This window comes from Chlorocebus sabaeus, chromosome 16 (genome assembly GCF_047675955.1).
Source record: "Chlorocebus sabaeus isolate Y175 chromosome 16, mChlSab1.0.hap1, whole genome shotgun sequence".
Classification (NCBI taxonomy): domain Eukaryota; kingdom Metazoa; phylum Chordata; class Mammalia; order Primates; family Cercopithecidae; genus Chlorocebus; species Chlorocebus sabaeus.
In genome coordinates, this window is record NC_132919.1 from 73,716,082 (window position 1) to 73,736,054 (window position 19,973).

A 19,973-nucleotide genomic window follows, 5' to 3' on the forward strand; every position below is an offset into this window, starting at 1 on the left:
TTTATCTATATATCGATATGCAAAATATTCTATGACACCTTGTGGAGTGAATAAAAGTACACATTACAAAGCAGCATGTGTAGTGTTTATATAAATTATATATTTGTGCATGTGTGCAAAAGACAGAGACAGAGAGTGTATAAGGAGTGCCATCTCGGAGGGTGTTCACTGAAATGTTAATCCTGTTTGCCTTTAGGGGATGGAATTTGGGGTGATTTACACAGTCTTGTTTTTACTTTTCTGTGCTACTTAAATTTCCTATATAAGTATGTTTCATCTTTATACACAGGAAAACTCCCAAAGATGCTATTTTCAATTGGGGGGGGGAACGGATAGTTTTCATCATAAAAGGAGTCTAATACATTAGTTAACATAAAAGGAAGATGGAGAAAGAAAAGTCTCCGTCGTCCTATCTCCGAGGCAGCCCTTTAGAGCATGTGGTGGGTTTCCTTCCTGTCAGCCGGCTCTGAATCTGTTCAAAGCAGCTTTTCCATCCAGGTATAATAATAGATTGGAAAGTGCTGCACACGTACACCCTCTCATGTAAGGCTCGCAGCCCCCCTGAAAAGTAGATCTGTTTATTTCCCCCAGTCTATGGATGAGGCGCGTGAGGTTGACTTTCAGGCAAGGAAAATGACTTGCCTGGGTCACATATACCTGCTAGGCAGAGCCAGACCTGGGACTCTCAGCACTGGCAGCCCAATGCTACTTCCAGTGCCCATGACTGCCATGCGGGGTGGGGGAGCTTTTGTGGGCCCGGCCAGGCTCAGCTCAGGGCCCTGCAAACCCCTGGCTACTGCTGATGCAGTGCGCTTTAAGGAACTCTTCCTGGTGTCCATCAGGTTCCAGGTATGCCCCCAGGGCTAGAACTACAAGATGCAGCCAACTCAGCACGTGTGGACCTCTGGTGAGGAGAAAGAGGGCAACCCGAAAGGTCACTTAGCACAGAGTCTGGGCACACGGTAGGTATCAATAAAGATCAGTTGAATGTTCATGGTCAAAGTTGCTTCTAGTGTGCCCGTGCCCCGAGCCTCTGAGTGCTAAGAGAAGGCCCAGAGAGTCCCACTTGGGCCATCTCGGAAGGCTTCCTGTAGGAGAGGGCTTTTGAACTGAGCCTTCAAAGCTGGGCTGAATTTCCCCGAGGGTCCAGAAGAGAACCACGGGCTGGTGTGTCAGGCAGCGGAGCTGACGCTCCCAGAAAGCAAGGTCTTCGAACTACAGGGTGAGCGCGGGGGCTCTCGCCTGTCTCCACTGTGGGGGGCCCTGCAGTCCTCGCTAAGAGCGTAGAATTTGCCTAGTATTAGCCACGAGAGGGCGGGGTGGGGCGAGGCGGAGCAGGGCTGAGGTGGCTGAGTGGGGGGAGCCGGAGAGCTTCATAAAGCCACAGCAAAGCGCCGCGACTCTAGTGACAGCGGCCCGCTGGAGAGGAAGCCTGAGAGCTGCCGCGCGCCTGCCGCACGCGGGCGCAGAAGCCAGGCGTCAGAGCCCGGGCTCCGGTGGGGTCCCCCACCCGGCCCTCTGGGCCCCCGCCCCCTGCCCCCTGCCCATCCCAGCCCACGCGACCCTCTCGCCTGCTTCCGCGCGCGGAGGGGCGGGTCCTCGACGGCTGCGGGAAGGTGCCAGCCCGCCCCGGATGGGCATCGTGGAGCTGGGCTGTGGAGACATGCTGACGGGCACCGAGCCGATGCCGGCGAGCGACGAGGGCCGGGAGCCTGGCGCCGACCCGCAGCACCGCTACTTCTACCCGGAGCCGGGTGCTCAGGACGCGGCCGAGCGTCGCGGGGGCGGCAGCCTGGGGTCGCCCTACCCGGGGGGCGCCTTGGTGCCCGCCCCGCCGAGCCGCTTCCTTGGCGCCTACACCTACCCGCCGCGGCCCCAGGCGGCCGGCTTCCCCGGCGCGGGCGAGTCCTTCCCGCCGCCCGCGGGCGCCGAGGGCTACCAGCCGGGCGAGGGCTACGCCGCCCCGGACCCGCGCGCCGGGCTTTACCCGGGGCCGCGTGAGGACTACGCGCTACCCGCGGGGCTGGAGGTGTCGGGGAAACTGAGAGTCGCGCTCAACAACCACCTGTTGTGGTCCAAGTTTAATCAGCACCAGACAGAGATGATCATCACCAAGCAGGGACGGTGAGTGCGGCGCGCCGGCCCGCGGGGCCTCTGTGCCCCCGCCCGGAACAAGAACGTCTACTCTGTTTTTCTGGCTCGACAGTGCTTCTGACTCCGTGTCCCTCACGGCTTTGACTTCAGCGTAAGGAGACAGGGGGGTAGGGTTGTAGAAAGGACAGGGAAAGCTCCCGAGGGGCGTCTGTGCCCAGGCTGTTGCACCAATAGCCAGAGGACTCACAGGGGAGACCGGTGAGTACGGAGCAGTGACAAGTCACCTTGATTTAGGGAAAGGGTGACTATGGCTTCACCCAGAATTGGTGTGCGCCCCTGCCCCACTCTCTACTGGAGACGAGCCACAGCGGGCAGTGAAAGCCTGTGTTCTGCGCGGACGGGACGCCTGGGCCTCCTGTGTGGGAAACTGGAGGGGAAGGGAACCCCTTATCTCCCGGGCTCACTGCGTCCACCTCCCCGGCTCCTTTGCTGCTCGTGTGCTCAGGTCAGCTTTAGTAGTGGTGGTGGTGGTGTGGTGGGGGTGGTAGTGTGTGTGTGTGTGTGTGTGTGTGTGTAGGGGGTGAGACTGGGATTTGGTGACATGGAGAAGCAGTCGCCAAGTTTCCTTTCCGGTCTTACTTGGAGATCATATGTCTGGGGTGTGTGTGTGTGTGTGTGTGTGTGTGTGTGTGTATGGGGATGGGGAGGAGTGGCGGTAAAGCTTGTAGGGGGCACAGATCCCTTCCAGGCACAAATGCCCACGGGCCTGGGCAGATGAAGCTCACCCAGGGGTCAAGCCTGGTGGCCAACCCCACACTGCACCCTTTGAGGCTGGTCCAGTGAAAACCTTCCCCACACTCCTGTCCAGATATTCACTGGTTCAGCCTGGGGAAGTGGGGAAGGGGAGTCTTATGGCTCCATGGCTCGGAGTCCCTGAGCCCTGTGCGTGATGGGGAGAGTTTGGGGCTGAGGGTGCTGCTTCCGGATAGAGCCTCCTGCACAAGGAAAGAAACAGAAACCTGCAACTTGTGTGGTATTTGTTTAGTAAGCAACCCCCGGAGTGGGCTGTGTCTGATATGGGCTGTGTGCACCCACCCTTCCCAGTGGGGCCCATGTGAGCAGGGGACCAGTGAGGACCAGTGTGGAGGGACTGTTGTCATTGGTGGACCTGGGACACTGGGTCTGAGGTCCAGGAGGTGTGGATACCAAATGTGGGGCTTGGGGTGGAGGGGAGAGGGAGAAGGCCATGTTGGGCCCCAGGGGTTGGTATTCGATCTGGGCATTGCTGGAACCTTCTTCCCTCCAGATGATTTTTGTGGGGTAGCCTGGGACTGAGGAACCTGTTGCCAGCCACAACTGGCTTCAAGTTGCTGAGCTGTTCCAATTTCCCTGGGATGAACCCAGGAAAGCTGGCATGTTCTTTGATAGCTCAGCCTTCATCTCCTAAGCCTTCTGATAATTCCTCTCTGCTCCCCCCAACCCTAGTCACCCTTTGGGTGTACCCAGACACAGCCCAAGCTTTTGGTTCCAATGTGTCTGAATTGGAAGGGACCCAGAAGATCCTGTCACTCTCACTGCACAGACAGGGAAACAGGCCCAGAGACAGCAAGAGACTCTTCCAAGGTCACACAACACACTCATTGCAGGCAGAGCTGGCACTAGAGCCCAGATGGTATTTGCCTGGGTTTCTTTCTCTGGCCCCCTATGGCCACCAGTAAAAACAGCCACCCACGCTCTCCGAAGGCCCCAATGCATTCAGAGTGCTTTCACTTCCATTATTTCACTGTGCGTTAGGTAGGCCAAGCAGTCTCCCCATTTTACAGTTGAGGTCACTGAGTTGCAGGGACAGCTAGTGGCTTGCACTCCATCACACAGCAGACCAGAAGTGGGGCCTCTTAACCTTCCACTCCGTTGTGTGGTCAGGAGGCCTTCCCACCCTGGGCCCTTGCTGGGGTCTCCCCACAGCCTCTGCCAGGCCTCTGCCTCCCCCTGCCAGTCTTGAGGGCTGGGATGGATGGAGCATCAGCCAGCACATTAGGGAGTTGGCTAGTGTTAGGCGGCTGCCTCTCTGCCTGTAGAGCCAGCTTCAGGGAGGCTGTAGAGCACTTCAGGGAGGCACTTGAGGGGATGATTCTCAAAGTGTGTATCGCCATCTCTACTCCCATGGCCTCCTTTCCTTGGTGTTCCTGCTGAGTAAGTCTCACTTGACAAGTTTTTTTGTCCCCCTTTTAGATACATACACTTACATTTTTTTATAATGAAAAGTTCCACTACATACAAACATGGACAGAAAAATGTAACAGACTTCCATCACCCAGCTTCCACAGCTGTCAATATGGGTCCAATCTTGTTTCTGCATTCTCACTTTGCTTTTTCTGTCTGCAACTATATTAGTAATATAGTAATTACTAAGTACACTCTAGATACTATTTTATCTCTGCACCTCTAAAAATGACTTTTTTAATGAATGCAATACCATTAGCAAACCTGAAAAGAATTTCCTAAATATCAACAAGCTTCTCTGATTGCTTCACAAATGTGTGTGTGTATTTTACAATCCTCACACTTTTTGCTCCATTCTGAGGGGCCACTTTGGGCGACGTAGAGTCCCTGTTGAAGGAGGCAGTGGCTCCTCACTGTTTCTTTTGGTGCTTTTTCTTGGATCAGGCTTCAGAGGCCCCACGCTGCCATGGAATGGACAGAAGACACACCAACCCAATTCAGTCCCACCAGCCCCAGATTACCTCTGTACCTTCTCAGCTTGGGCTCCTGAGATCTGGGAAGTCAGTGGCCATTTCCTCTCAAAACAGGCTTTTGGGCTCATAGCACAGCTTCCTTTCCGTCCTCCTGCTTTTGTGGACTGGCCTATCCCTCCGTGGGTTCCAGTGACCCACCAGTCATACCACATCACCCATGACCTTCTTCCTTTTTGAAAAGTTCTCCCACCCCAGGCCCACCTACAGCCCCGCGGCTTTTTGCCTTGAGCTGACTCACGCCGTCCCGGATTCTTCCTCTCCCACCCACCCTGGATCTATCCCTCGGTATTGATCAGCACCAGTGGCACACTCTTCCCAATGGGCAGAAATGGGGCGGGGCACAGGTGGTCCTGGGGCCGGAGATTGATCAAGGCAGCTCAGACGGGACAGAGAGAGGGGAATTGAGAACAAAGCAATGGATTGGCCCAATGGGAGACTTTGGTGTCTACGTTTGTGTCTGGAGATTTGGGGCAGCCTGATAATGCCCCATACAGGCTTGTGCGAGGGTTTCTGTGTGGCAGTGTGTGTCTGTAGCGAATGTGTTGGCGAGTATATAATAGTTGATAGTAGACATTCTCAGTAGAGGAAGAGAGAGGCCTGTGTCTCTGTGGGTGTGTGGGTGTGTATTAATTGCTGGCAATCCCCACTTTTCTGGGTGTGATGGGTTGATTATAATAATTAAGATAACTTTGGGTAGCTGTGTTGTGTTAAGCTCAATTTGCACTTGGATCTGTGCATGTGAAGATAGAGGTTGGTAAAACAACAATTTCAGTCCCACACTATCCTTGCTACCTTCACAGTCATTACAATTTTTTTCTTGTCTCCACATTCCCAACTCCAAGAACTTTAATTTTTTTTATTTGTAATATTTTTCATGGACCAGGAAGTGGACCTGGACCTCCCACATAGATAACTTTAGTCGATAACTTTTTGTATTTTTTTTTTTTTTTTTTGAGATGGATTCTCACTCTGTCCCCCAGGCTGGAGTGCAGTGGCGCGATCTCAGCTAACTGCAACCTGCGCCTCCCAGGTTCAAGCGATTCTCCTGCCTCAGGCTCCCAAGTAGCTGGGATTACAGGCACGAGTCACCATGACCAGCTAATTTTTGTATTTTTAGTAGAGACGGGGTTTTGCCATGTTGGCCAGGCTGGTCCCAAACTCCTGACTTCAAGTGATCCCCCGCCATAGCCTCTCAAAGTGCTGGGATTACAGGTGTGAGCCATCGCACCCGGCCTAACTTTTCAGATCTGAAATTTTTTTTTTTAATTTATTTTTTATGGAGACAGAATCTTACTATGTTGCCCAGGCTGGTTTCGAATCCATGATCTCAAACAATCCTCCCGCCTCAGCCCCTCAAAGTGCTGGGATTACAGATATGAGCCATTGTGCCCAGCTAAAAAGAAATTGTTTTAGGCTTAAGCATGCTTAACTGGTTTCATTTCTCTTGGGGCAAGTGAAAACAACTTTAATTAATTCATTTTTTATTATTTTTTGTTGTTGTTGTTGAGACGGAGTCTCGCTCTGTCGCCCAGGCTGGAGTGCAGTGGCCGGATCTCAGCTCACTGCAAGCTCCGCCTCCCAGGTTTATGCCATTCTCCTGCCTCAGCCTCCCAAGTAGCTGGGACTACAGGCGCCCGCCACCTCGCCCGGCTAGTTTTTTTGTATTTTTTTAGTAGAGACGGGGTTTCACTGTGTTAGCCAGGATGGTCTCGATCTCCTGACCTCATGATCCTCCCGTCTCAGCCTCCCAAAGTGCTGGGATTACAGGCTTGAGCCACCGCGCCCGGCCAATTAATTTATTTTTTAATGAGACAAGGTCTTGCTCTGTCACCCATGCTGGAGTGCAGTGGTGCGATTATGGCTCACTGCAGCCTCGACCTCCTGGGCTCAAGCAATCCTCCCAACCCAGCCTCCTGAGAAGCTGGGACTATAGGCGCATACCACCATGTCCAGCTAATTGTTTCTATTTTTTGTAGAGATGAGGTCTCACTATGTTGCCTAGGCTGCAGCTTTGCTTTTTGTCTGGCTGTTTGCTAGTGGCCATCTGAGTCTATTAAGTGGATCTAGGTTGGTAGACGAGGTCCCTTGATGCCCGAGCACATTTTGCACTTTGGTAGGTACAACACATTGCCAGAATACCCTCCGAAAAGGTGCTACCAATTGACACCCCCACCAATAGTCTGTGAGAGGACCCACTTTCCCACAGCCTCATCAGCAGTAGATATTATCACTTTTTTTTTTTTTTTTTTTTTTTTTTTTTTTTTTTTTTGACACAGAGTCTAATTCTGTTGCTCAGGCTGAAGTGCAGTGGCACGATCTCTGCTCACTGCAACCACCACCTCCCGGATTCAAGCGATTCTCCCGCCTCAGCCTCCTGAGTAGCTGGGATTACAGGCGTGCACCACTACGCCTGGCTAATTTTTGTATTTTTAATAGAGATGAGGTTTCGCCATGTTGCCCAGGCCGATCTCCTGACCTCAGGTGATCCACCCGCCTCGACCTCCCAAAGTGCTGGGATTACAGGCGTAAGCCACCAATCCCAGCCAATATTATCAATTTTTAAACATTCACCAATATGACTGAGAAGAACTATCTATCTCCTTGCTTTTTAAATTTGCACTTAGTTACAGTGAAGCAGAACCTGTGCCAGGAGCTCAGAATCTGGGAGAGGTATGACGACCCTGTGAACCATCCCAAGGCTGCTTAGTTCTTAGGGCCAGCAGAGGAATTTGGGGTCTTGGACCTTGTCTTATCAGGGTGGGATGGTAAGTGGTTTTTTAGGAAGGCTGAACTTGGCACCAGACCCATCACCACTCTCGGTTCCTTCCCAGCAAAGTGTCATGTAAATCAGGGGCTATTTTGGGATTCCAGCTGGTGGTGATTCTAGACTTTTAGGGAGAAACCAAGATCTCCTTTCTCCTCTCCCTTTTCCCCAGCCTCTTCCTGTGTCTCTTCCATTTCCCTCTACTAGTGATAAAAACAGGATGAGCTGAGCACCTGTAACCCCACTCAGGTGACTCAGGAGGCCAAGGCAGGATGATTACCTGTGCCCAGGCATTTGAGTAGAGTCTGGGCAGCATAGCAAGACTCCAGCTCTTAAAAAAAATCAGTATGGGCTGGGCGTAGTGGCTCACACCTATAATCCAAGCACTTTGGGAGGTTGAGATGGGTGGATCACCTGAGATCAGGAGTTCGAGACCAGCTTGGTCAACATGGTGAAACCCTGTCTCTACTAAAAGTACAAAACTTAGCATGGTGGCAGGCGCCTGTAGTCCCAGCTACTCGGGAGGCTGAGGCAGGAGAATGGCGTGAACCTTGGAGATGGAGCTTGCAGTGAGCCAAGATCACGCTACTGCACTCCACTCTGGGCAACAGAGCAAGACTCTGTCACAAAAAAAAAAAAAAAAAAAAGCCGGGCACGGTGGCTCACGCCTGTAATCCCAGCACTTTGGGAGGCCAAGGTGGGTGGCTCACAAGGTCAGGAGATCGAGACCACGGTGAAACTCCGTCTCTACTAAAAATACAAAAAATTAGCTGGGCGCAGTGGTGGGTGCCTGTAGTCCCAGCTACTCAGGAGGCTGAGGCAGGAGAATGGCGTGAACCCAGGAGGTGGAGCTTGCAGAGCCGAGATCGCGCCACCGCACTCCAGCCTGGACGACAGAGCGAGACTCCGTCTCAAAAAAAAAAAAAAAAAAAAAATTAGCCAAGCACAGTGTTGGCGCCTGTAATAAAGGAAAATCGCTTGAACCTGCAAGGCAGAGGTTGCAGTGAGCCGAGATCACACCACTGCACTCCAGCCAGGGGGACAGAGCAAGACTCTGTCTAAAAAAAATTAAAAAAAAAAGAAAAAAATTAATATGAAGAAATGGGGACCACAGACCACAGCATGCACTCTGCAGTCAGAAGACCTCACCTCTGCTCTTCCACCAAGGACTGTCACCAAACCTCTCGGCGCGTCAGTTTCTTCAAATATAAAATTTGAAATAACATTTTTTGGTTTTTTTGTTTGTTTGTTTTTGTTTTTGAGACGGAGTCTCACACTGTTGCCCAGGCTGGAGTGCAGTGGGGCCATCTCGGCTCACTGCAACCTTCCTCTCCCAGGTTCAAGCGATTCTCCTTGCCTCAGCCTCCAAAGTAGCTGGGACTGCAGGTGCACGCCACCACGCCTGGCTAATTTTTTTGTATTTTTAGTAGAGACGGGGTTTCAGTATGTTGGCCAGGCTGGTCTCGAACTCCTGAGCTCAGGCCATCTGCCCTCCTCAGCCTCCCAAAGTGCTGGGATTACACATGTGAGCCACAGTGCCAGGCCATCTTTCAAACTTTTTTTTTTGAGACAGAGTCTTGCTGTCACCCAGGCTGGAGTGCAGTGGCACGATCTCGGCTCACTGCATCAAATTTTTTAACAGCTTTCAGAGAAAAGATGGACAGGAGTTAGACTCCTCATTTACATGTGAAGAAACTGAGATTTGGGCCAGGAGCAGTGGCCCACGTCTATAATCCCAGCACTTTGGAAAGCTGAGGCGGGTGGATCACTTGAGGTCAGGAGTTTGAGACCAGCCTGGCCAATGTGAAACTCCATCTCTACAAAAACACAAAAATTAGCCAGGCGTGGTGTCACATGCCTGTAGTCCCAGCTCTTGGGAGGCTGAGGCAGGAGAATCACTTGAACCTGGAAGGTGGAAGTTGGAGTAAGCCGAGATCGCGTCACTGCACTCCAGCCTGGGTGACACAGTGAAACTCCATTTCAAAAAGAAACTGAGATTTGGTTTGAGAATTAACTTCTCCAGGGCCATAGGGTAGTAATCTTTTTTTCTCAACTCAGGAAAGCCAGGGGAAGACAGCTGTGTGACAGCACGCTTCTAGGACACCTTCCCAAGGTTGCTAGGGAAGTTGTCCTGGGGACCTCTGGGGATTAGAAATCCCTCAAAAAGAGTTCCTAGGCCCCTGGAACCCCCCCCTCCTCCAGGTTTCCTGACTCACTGATAGGCCCCTTTTTCCCCATCCTTCAGGGCTTCTCATGAGAGGAGGGGGAAGTGTGTGGAAATGAAAAGTAATTCTGATGAGGATTAGCTTCTGCCATTCTGAAAACTGCTCTTCCTGCTTGTGTTCGAAGAGAAAGACTAAGTCACTGGAGCTGGTGATGGAACTGGTACTGGTGGAGGTGGTGGTTATAGTTACGGTGCTGCTGCTGGTGGCTGTGATGGTGGAGATGGTGGCTGTAGTGGTGGTGCCCGTGCTGCTGCTGGTGGCTGTGATGGTGAAGGTGGTGCCTGTGCTGGTGCTGGTGGCTGTGATGGTGAAGGTGGTGGCTGTAGTTATGGTGCTGGTGCTGGTGGCTGTGATGGTGAAGGTGGTGGTTGTAGTTATGGTGCTGCTGCTGGTGGCTGTGATGGTGAAGGTGGTGGCTGTAGTGGTGGTGCGCGTGCTGGTGCTGGTGGAGACCATGGTTATCATGATGGTAGTTGTGATGGTGGAGGGGCAGTTATAGTGACGGTGGCTGTGATAGTGGTGATGGGTGGTTACAGTGCTGCTGGTGGTGATGGTGCTGGTTGTAGCAGTGGTGGTGATGGGGGTAGTGAAGGTGTTAGTGGTGGAGATGGTGACGGTAGAAGAGTGCTTCTTTTCTGAATGTGTTACTCTGGCACGATTGCAGAATCATACAGCATCCCACCCCCTAACTTCCTCTACTTTTCCTGGAAACAAGGACTTTGAGCTTGAGCCCTGTGTTCAATAGAGCCTTCTTTCAGGTGGATGGGAAGCTCCCTATTCAACTAGGATGTGTGCAACTTCTCTGAAGGCTGAGGGTAGGCCATACCGCAGGTGGCAGGCCCAGCAGCATGGGAGAGGGAGGGCCTGTGAGTGGGTGTCATGGGGCTGGGAGTGTGTTAGCACTGTGAGAGCCACAGCAGAGAGGGTGGGTGGGGAACTGAGGCATGAGGACCTTCCAGGAACTGCCTATGGAGAGCTGGCTGGTGCCCCCTCCTAGGAAGCAGCTAAGGTTAGAGACAAGGGTGTGCAGGTAAATGTCGAGCAACTGACTGTCCTAAAGAACATTTTAAAAAGCTCTAATTTGTGGTATTTGCTGATCCCTGTGGTGTAAATACTCCTGCTATGGATGATTTCAAGCGACTCATGTGAGTCATTGAACGCAGAGCTGGGAAGAGACGCACAGTGCACTGTGATTTAGTACCTCCTCCATGCAGCTGTGATAGATGGAAGTAACCTCGACAGCGCAGACAATAGTAAAACGTCGTAAAATAACTGGGCAGGGATGATTTTTGAGTTTTTATTACTTTGATTTTTTTTTTTTTTTTTTTGAGATGGAGTCTTGCTGTTGTCGTCCAGGCTGGAGTGCAGTGGCGCGATCTCAGCTCACTGTAACCTCTGCCTCCTGGGTCCAAGCCATTCTTCTGCCTCAGCCTCCTGAGTAGCTAGGATTACAGGCACCTGCCGCCACACCCAGCTATTTTTTTTTTTTTTTTTTTTTTTTTTTTGTACTTTTTAGTAGAGACAGGCATTTGCCATGTTGGCCCGGCTGGTCTCGAACTCTTGACCTCAGGTGATCCGCCCACCTTGGCCTCCCAAAGTGCTGGGATTACAGGCATGAGCCACTGTACCCAGCCTACTTTGACTGTTAATATAATGTCTTGAATTGCAGGTTTATATAATTTAATTTTTAATTATGGCTGTGTTTAACCACTGGCTGGCAAACTCCCTAAACACCTTCCAGCTGGTTCTTGTAAGTGAGAGGAAGCCGGCTACAGCACACCACTGATGCCTGGGCACTGTTGCAGGGGGAACTGGCTGTCAAGCTGGAGCTGATGGGTGCTGGGGGGTTTCTCTCTTCTCTCCAGGCGGATGTTCCCATTCCTGTCATTTACGGTGGCTGGGCTGGAGCCCACTAGCCACTACAGGATGTTTGTGGACGTGGTCTTGGTGGACCAGCACCACTGGCGGTACCAGAGCGGCAAGTGGGTGCAGTGTGGAAAGGCCGAGGGCAGCATGCCAGGTGCGCGACCCCTGGGAGCGGAGGGCTCTGTTTCACTGGGACTGGGCGCCCCCTGGTGGGCCCCTCAAGCCCCTACCCCTAATTCCTAGACCTTTAATCCCCCTCCCACTCCATCCCAAGCCACTGCATTCCACCTCTTTCTGGCTTCCTGCTTTGCTCTAGCCTGTCCTCTGTTGAGTCCTCTACCCTTCCCTGCCTGGTCCTCCCCCTGCGTCCTTCCTTACGTCCCTCTCGGGACAGGCAAAGCCCCACATCACCAGGGTTCTGTTCTGGGGGCTGCATGTCAAAGAGGTGAACTGTCCACAGGAAACCGCCTGTACGTCCACCCAGATTCCCCCAACACGGGAGCACACTGGATGCGCCAGGAAGTTTCATTTGGGAAACTAAAGCTCACAAACAACAAGGGGGCATCCAACAATGTGACCCAGGTAGGACTTGCTCTTCAAAAGGTAGCCTCGTGCTGCTTCCCACCTTGGATCTGAGACCTCCAAGGCCACAAGGGTCCTGTGGGGCCAGTTTGGTTCATTTTTTCTTCCTTCCTAATGGAAGGAAGGTTCGTTTTCTTCTGTCCTAAAGGAAGGGTCATTTTTCTTCCTTCCTAAACTCTGGCTGTTTCTCACCCACCTTGGGAGGAAGATGAGATGGGATGAAGCTGAATCTTGGACAGGGGTCATATTCGGACCACACAGGCCAACCCAGCCTCAGGGTTTCTTCACCAAATCATGGGTTGCCATTTTGCTCCGGCACCATGAAAGGCACAGAGTTTGGCCCTGTGGTCCCAGGGAATAGATGCCGAGTTTCTCTAGGTTGAACAATCCTGTTAAAAGTGCCCTTGCTGGCTGGGTGCGGTGGCTCACGCCCATAATCCCAGCACTTTGGGAGGCTGAGGCGGGTGGATCACGAGGTCAGGAGTTCAAAACCAGCCTGGCCAAGATGATAAAACCCCGTCTCTACTAAAAATACAAAATTTAGCCAAGTGTGGTGGTGGGCACCTATAATCCCAGCTACTCAGGAAGCGGAGGCAGGAGAATTGCTTGAACCTGGGAGGCAGAGGTTGCATTGAGCTGAGATCATGCCACTGCACTCCAGACTAGGTGACAAAGAGAGGCTCCGTGTCAAAAAAAAAAAAAAAAAGAAAAAGAAAAAAGGAAAAAAAGTGCCCTTGCCCTAAAAGCCCTGTTTGTGCTGATACCTTGGTCTCAATTGACATCTGGAGGTAGAAGAGGGGGCAAGAGACTAGAATTGGTGCCCCAAAGAGTCCGGACACTGGAGTTGGAAAGCTTGGGGGAAGTTACATGGTGGTAGGGCAGGGGAATGGACAGGATGACCTCAGGGTGTTTGCTAGCCTCATGTGGGGCCAGCTGTTGGTGGGGGTGATGGGATCCTCGAAGTCCCTCCTCCCCACCCCTACAACCGTCTCACTCTGTCTACAGATGATTGTGCTCCAGTCCCTCCATAAGTACCAGCCCCGGCTGCATATCGTTGAGGTGAATGACGGAGAACCAGAGGCAGCCTGCAATGCTTCCAACACGCATATCTTTACTTTCCAAGAAACCCAGTTCATTGCCGTGACTGCCTACCAGAATGCCGAGGTGAGGGCCCCCTGAGCCCCGGTGGGAAGGAGGGCAGAGTGGGGCCCACTGTCTTCCTTGGGAGGGATTTGGAAAGTTCCCGAACCCCAGACTCAGGACTCAGGTGACTCCATTTCCCTTCTCTCCAGATTACTCAGCTGAAAATTGATAATAACCCCTTTGCCAAAGGATTTCGGGAGAACTTTGAGTCGTAAGTGCTACTGGGTTCAACTCAGCTTTGGTCCCTCCTGAGACACATCCTCTCCCTGCCCCTGAGAACAGGAGAGTGGGGGCAGGTGCTAGAGGTGGGCAGGCCAGGGAAGGAGGGGCAGGGAAGGAATGTGTGAAACAGGTAGGCTCACAGGTGACTGGTTCTGCTTGTGACCCATTTTCTTGCCTTCTATTTTCTTCTAGCATGTACGCATCTGTTGACAACAGCATCCCCTCCCCACCTGGACCCAACTGTCAATTCCTTGGGGGAGATCACTACTCTCCTCTCCTACCCAACCAGTATCCTGTTCCCAGCCGCTTCTACCCCGACCTTCCTGGCCAGGCGAAGGATGTGGTTCCCCAGCCTTACTGGCTGGGGGCCCCCCGGGACCACAGCTATGAGGCTGAGTTTCGAGCAGTCAGCATGAAGCCTGCATTCCTGCCCTCTGCCCCTGGGCCCACCATGTCCTACTACCGAAGCCAGGAGGTCCTGGCACCCGGAGCTGGCTGGCCTGTGGCCCCCCAGTACCCTCCCAAGATGGGCCCGGCCAGCTGGTTCCGCCCCATGCGGACTCTGCCCATGGAACCCAGCCCTGGAGGCTCAGAGGGACGGGGACCAGAGGACCAGGGTCCCCCCTTGGTGTGGACTGAGATCACCCCCATCCGGCCGGAATCCAGTGATTCAGGACTGGGCGAAGGAGACTCTAAGAGGAGGCGCGTGTCCCCCTATCCTTCCAGTGGTGACAGCTCCTCCCCTGCTGGGGCCCCTTCTCCCTTTGATAAGGAAGCTGAAGGCCAGTTTTATAACTATTTTCCCAACTGAGAAGATGACACGATGAAAGGAACAGAAACAGTGTTATTAGGCTGGAGGACGCCGACTAATTTGGGAAACAGATGAAGGACTGAGAAGGCCCCCGCTCTCTCTGGCCCTTCTCTGTTTAGTAGTTGGTTGGGGAAGTGGGGCTCAAGAAGGATTTTGGGGTTCACCAGATGCTTCCTGGCCCACGATGAAACCTGAGAGGGGTGTCCCCTTGCCCCGTCCTTTGCCCTAACTACAGTCGTTTACCTGGTGCTGTGTCTTGCTCTTGGTTTCCAGGTGGAGAAAAGACGACGAGAACGTCTTGGACATGAAGGAGTTTTTTGCATCTAGAGGGGTGGGAGGGGTCAGGTGTGGGACATGGGAGCAGGAGACTCCACTTTCTTCCTTTGTACAGTAACTATCAACCTTTTTGTTGGCGTGTATGTTAATCCCTGATCCAAAAAGAACAAATGCACTTATTTTATCACCATCAGCGAGCCAGGGTCAGGGAAAGGACTCACCTGACTTTGGGCGGCTGGCCTGGGCTTCCCCTGCTCAAACACAGCGGGGATCAGAGAAAGGGGCTGGAAAGGGGGAAATGGCGCATATCTCAAGAAGCAAGATATTGTTTGTGGTGGTTGTGTGTGGGTGTGTGTTTTTTCTTTTTCTTTTTCTTTTTTTGAATGGGGGAGGCTATTTATTGTACAGAGAGTGGTGTCTGGATATATTTCTTTTGTCTTCATCACTTTCTGAAAATAAACATAAAACTTTTGAATGTGCCTGCCTCAGTACCAGCATGGGGGGACATGGATGGGGACTCAATTGGGGGTTGTACCCAAGCTGGTGTACCCAAGGTGTTCTGTTGGCTTTCATTTATGGGGAACCTGCTAAAACCCTGAAATAACTCCAGCTGAGTTACAGCAAGGCCACATGTCCTACCTTCAGCACTCAGGGGGATGGTTGATGCTACCTCTTAAGGCATCTTGGGACAGACAGAGAAGCATCCCTTGCCCTGTGTGCACCCTGACCTCGGAAGGAGGGGTGTGAGGGCAAGGCCAAGGGCTGGACTCGGAGCGGAGGTGCAGGACGCTGTGAGGGGGTGGCACTTAATTTCTCTTTGCATTTCTAGCAGCCCTCCACCTTTATCTCTAGGGTTATTCAAGGATTAAATAAATAAATAAATAATTAGCCATGTGAAATTACCATTTTTGTATGATATTCCATTATGTGTATGTTTGCTATAATTTACTTATCTATTTTCCTGTTGACAGTTTACACATTTTTGTTATGAACAGTTTTTAAAATATTTTTTAATGTGTCTTCACAAGTACTAAAATTTCTCGAGTCAAGTCTGTATCTGCAAATGGTATGTGAATGTACAATTTAACAGGAGAATGCCAAATTACTAATTTACACTCTCACCAATAATGTACAAGAGAACATGTTGAGTTTCTTTCTTTGTTTCAGCAGTAGTAAGGTTGAGCCTTTCTTCCTATGTTTTCTAATCACAGGTTTGTAAAATGATTTGTTCATGTCTTTCGCTCATATTGCTATTAGGGTATTTGTCTTTTTCTCATTGGTTCTGGTTCTTTATACATTCTCGATTTGATATCAACCATTATTTGGTTATTTATATTGCAATTATTTTCCTCTAGATTATTGTTCCTCTTTTCATTTTCTTTAAAGTGGTTTTCTGATGAACAAAAATTTGTAGTTTTAATGAAGTTAAATTTAACAATTTTGCTTTTTTGTTTGTTTGTTTTAAGAGACAGGGAGGGTCTTGTTCTGTCATCCAGGCTAGAGTGCAGTGGTATCATTATAGCTCACTGCAGCCGCAAACTCCTGACCTCAAGTGATCCTTCCACTCAGCCTCCCCAGTGGTTAGAACTACAGGCATGTGCCACCATGCCTGGCTAATTTAAAATTTTTTTTTGTAGAGATGAGATCTCGCTATATCACCCAAGCTGATCTTGAACTCCTGACCTCAAGTAACCCTCTCGCTTTGACCTCCCAAAGTGTTGATGTTACAGTCATGAGCCACCACACCTGGCCAACATTTTATAGTTAGTGCGTTTCCTTGTCTCGTTTGAGAAAACTTTTCTGCTTGAAGGTTAGAAAGATATTCATCTGTATTTTTTTTCCCATAGAATTTGAAGTTTTGCATTTGACATTTAATTCCTTTTAGTGTATTGTGTGAGGGAAGGATTCATTTTTGTTTTTGTTTTCCAATTTTTCCTGTTTGTTTTTGTTGAATAGTCTTTCTTTTGCCCATGGTAGTAGTCTCACATACTACTTCTGGTAGAGCAAAGCCCTCTTTTTAAAATTTCTTCTTCTGATGTGCCTTGACTATGCCTAGCTCTTTGCCCTTCTATATGCAACATATAATAACTTGGAAATTTTCATAACAACATGACTGAGGTTTTTTTTTTTTTTGAGATAGAGTCTTGCTCTGTCGTCCAGGCTGGAGTGCAGTAGCATGATCTCAGCTTACTGCAACCTCCGCCTCCTGGGCTCAAGCGATTCTCCTGCCTCAGACTCCCGAATAGCTGGGACTACAGGCACGCACCACTATGCCTGACTAATTTTTGTGTTTTTAATAGAGATGGGGTTTCACCATGTTGGTCAGGCTGGTCTCGAACTCCTGACCTTGTGATCCACCTCAGCCTCCCAAAGTGCTGGGATTACAGGTGTAAGCCACCACGCCCAGTCCCTGACTGAGATTTTTATTGAGGTTGGACTAAATCTATTGCTCAACTTGAGAGAAGAGATAACTTTGTGATATTGTCTTTCTATGCATGAACATGGGATATTTCTTCATTTACTTAGGTCATCTTTAAGGTTTTTAGTAAAGTTTTCCAAGTTGCGGGTGTAGGACTTTTATATAGTCTGTTAAATTTATTCTTGAGTATTTTTTTTCTCTGAAAAGGCATGCTTTAAAATATATGTTTCTTAGCTGTTTGTTACTGGTTTGCAGAATTACAATTGATTTTTGTATATTGATCATGAGATCCAGCCGTGTTGCTAAACTCTCTTATTATTTTTGGGGGAGTTCCTGTACTTTCTTTAGAGCTTTCTCTGTGGCCAATCATATTATTTCTTTTTTTTTTCTTTTCTTTTCTTTTTTTTTGAAACGGAGTCTCTCTCTGTTGCCCAGGCTGGAGTACAGTGGCGCAATCTTGGCTCACTGCAAGCTCTGCCTCCTGGGTTCACGCCATACTTCTGCCTTAATCTCCCGAGTAGCTGGGACTACAGGCGTCTGCAACCACGCCTGGCTAATTTTTTGTATTTTTAGTAGAGATAGGGTTTCACCATGTTAGCCAGGACGGTCTCAATCGCCTGACCTCATGATCTGCCCACTTTGGCCTCCCAAAGTGCTAGGATTACAGGCATAAGCCACCATGCCTGACCCATATTATTTTAAAAATGAGAGTTTTATTTCCTTGTTTCTAATCATTATGCTTCTAATTTATTTTCCTTATCTTATTCCACTGGTCGTAACCTCAAGTGCTGGTTTTTTGTCTTTTGGGGGATGGTTTCTTTCACCCTTTTTTGACCCCACCTCTGATGGGGTCTCACTCCATCACTCAGGTTGGAGTACAGTGGTGTGATCATAGCTCACTGCAGCATTGAACTTCTGAGTTCAAGTGATGCTTCTGCCTCAGCCTACCAAGTAGCTAGGACTACAGATGTGCACACTATGAAGTCTAGCTAATGAAAAAAAAATTTTTTTTTGTAGAAACAGGGCCTAGTTATATTGCCCAGGCTGCTCTTGAACTCTTGGCCTTAAATGATCCTCCTGCATTGGCCTCCCAAAGCACTGGGATTAGAGGAGTGAGCTGCTATGCTCAGTTCAGTTTTCCCCCTATTTATTACACTTTTTTTCTTGTACTTGTTTGCATTTCTATAATTTATTTATTTGAGTGGCTTATCTATACATTTTAATAAGTATATTTAATAATGAATGATGTTTTTTCCTCCCTTCTGGTCAGTAAAATAATTTTAGATCACTTTAATTCTGATCTTCCTCCTTCTGGCTTACTGTTCCTCCTTCTGACTTACTAATAAAAACTTACTTCCTTCTTCTGACTTATTGATGATAACTCCTATATTGTCATTTTAGTAACCATTCTAATAACCTTTTTCCTTTCATGTTTTTCTCCTCTCAACTTACTCATTTCAGTTGTTTCTTTTATTAACCCCTAAAAATTGGACTCCTTTATTATTTTATTAAGACTATGCTTGTTTGGACTTACCTTTATGTTACCATTCTTTTTGTTCATTTTCCCTTTTTTGCATTTCCCTTTTTTGGGGGATCATTTACCTACATCTTTAAATCTTTTATAAGTTCTTTTAGAGAAGTTCTCTTTGTAAACTTCCCCTGGGTTTCTTTCTTATAAATGTTTTCATTTCCCCTATTGGTATTGAGTGATTGTTTTGCTGAATACACAATTTGGGGTGAACAGTATTTTTTTTCTTAATTTTTTTTTTTTTTTTTTTTTTTTTTTGAGGCACAGTTGTACTCACTCTGTCACTCAGTTTGAAGTGCAGTGGCACGATCTCGGCTCACTGCAACCTCTACCTCCCAGGTTCAAGTGATTCTCCTGCCTTGGCCTCCTGAGTAGCTGGGATTACAGGCACCCACCACCATGGCTGGCTAATGTTTTTCTTTCTTTCTTTTTTTTCTTTTTGTATTTTTAGTAGAGACAGTGTTTCATCATGTTGGCCAGGCTGGCATTGAACTTCTGACCTCAAGTGATCTGCTCGCTTCGGCCTCCTGAAGTACTGGGATTACAGGCATGAACCACTGCACCCGGCCTTTTCTTATCATTTTATATGAGTAATTTCACTGTCTTCTGGCTTCATTGTTGTGAGATCTGCTGCTACTCTAATTATCATTCTTTGTTAGGTCATCTGTGTTTTTTTCTCTGCTTTCCAGATCTTCTATTTATATTGATGCCTTAAACATTTGCTATGATGTGAGAAGGCATGATTTTATTTTTCCTTATCATATTTGGAATACATTGTGTTTCATGGATCTTTGCATTCATCATTTTCATGAGCTCTGAAAATTCTCAGTCATCATCTCTTTAAATATTGCTTCTTTCTTTTTTTTTTTTTTTTTTTTTTTTTGAGATGGAGTCTCGGTCTGTCGCCCAGGCTGGAGTGCAGTGGCACTATCTGGGCTCACTGCAAGCTCCGCCTCCCAGGTTCACGCCATTCTTCTGCCTCAGCCTTCGGAGCAGCTGGGACTACAGGCGCCCGCCACCTCGCCTGGCTAATTTTTTTGTATTTTTTAGTAGAGACGGGGTTTCACTGTGTTAGCCAGGATGGTATCGATCTCCTGACCTCGTGATCCGCCTGTCTCGGCCTCCCAAAGTGCTGAGATTACAGGCTTGAGCCACCACGCCCGGCCTAAATATTGCTTCTTTCTATTCTCTCCAATTTCACCCTTTAGGACTGCAATTAGATGGATGTCTTTTTTTTTTTTTTTTTTTTTTTTTTTTTTTTTTTTTTTGAGACAGGGTCTGGCTCTG

The 19,973-nt window shown here is 49.3% G+C and overlaps 1 protein-coding gene across 1 annotated transcript; it reads left to right on the forward strand.

The window, feature by feature from the left end:
* The first annotated feature begins 1,375 nt into the window (after window positions 1–1,375).
* Window positions 1,376–15,214, forward strand: TBX21 (T-box transcription factor 21). Its single transcript, XM_008012957.2, has 6 exons — window positions 1,376–2,124; window positions 11,705–11,859; window positions 12,166–12,287; window positions 13,293–13,451; window positions 13,580–13,641; window positions 13,845–15,214. The coding sequence occupies exons 1-6, from the start codon at window positions 1,634–1,636 to the stop codon at window positions 14,461–14,463; spliced, it is 1,608 nt and encodes a 535-aa protein (XP_008011148.2). The 5' UTR covers window positions 1,376–1,633; the 3' UTR covers window positions 14,464–15,214.
* The last annotated feature ends 4,759 nt before the right edge of the window (window positions 15,215–19,973 follow it).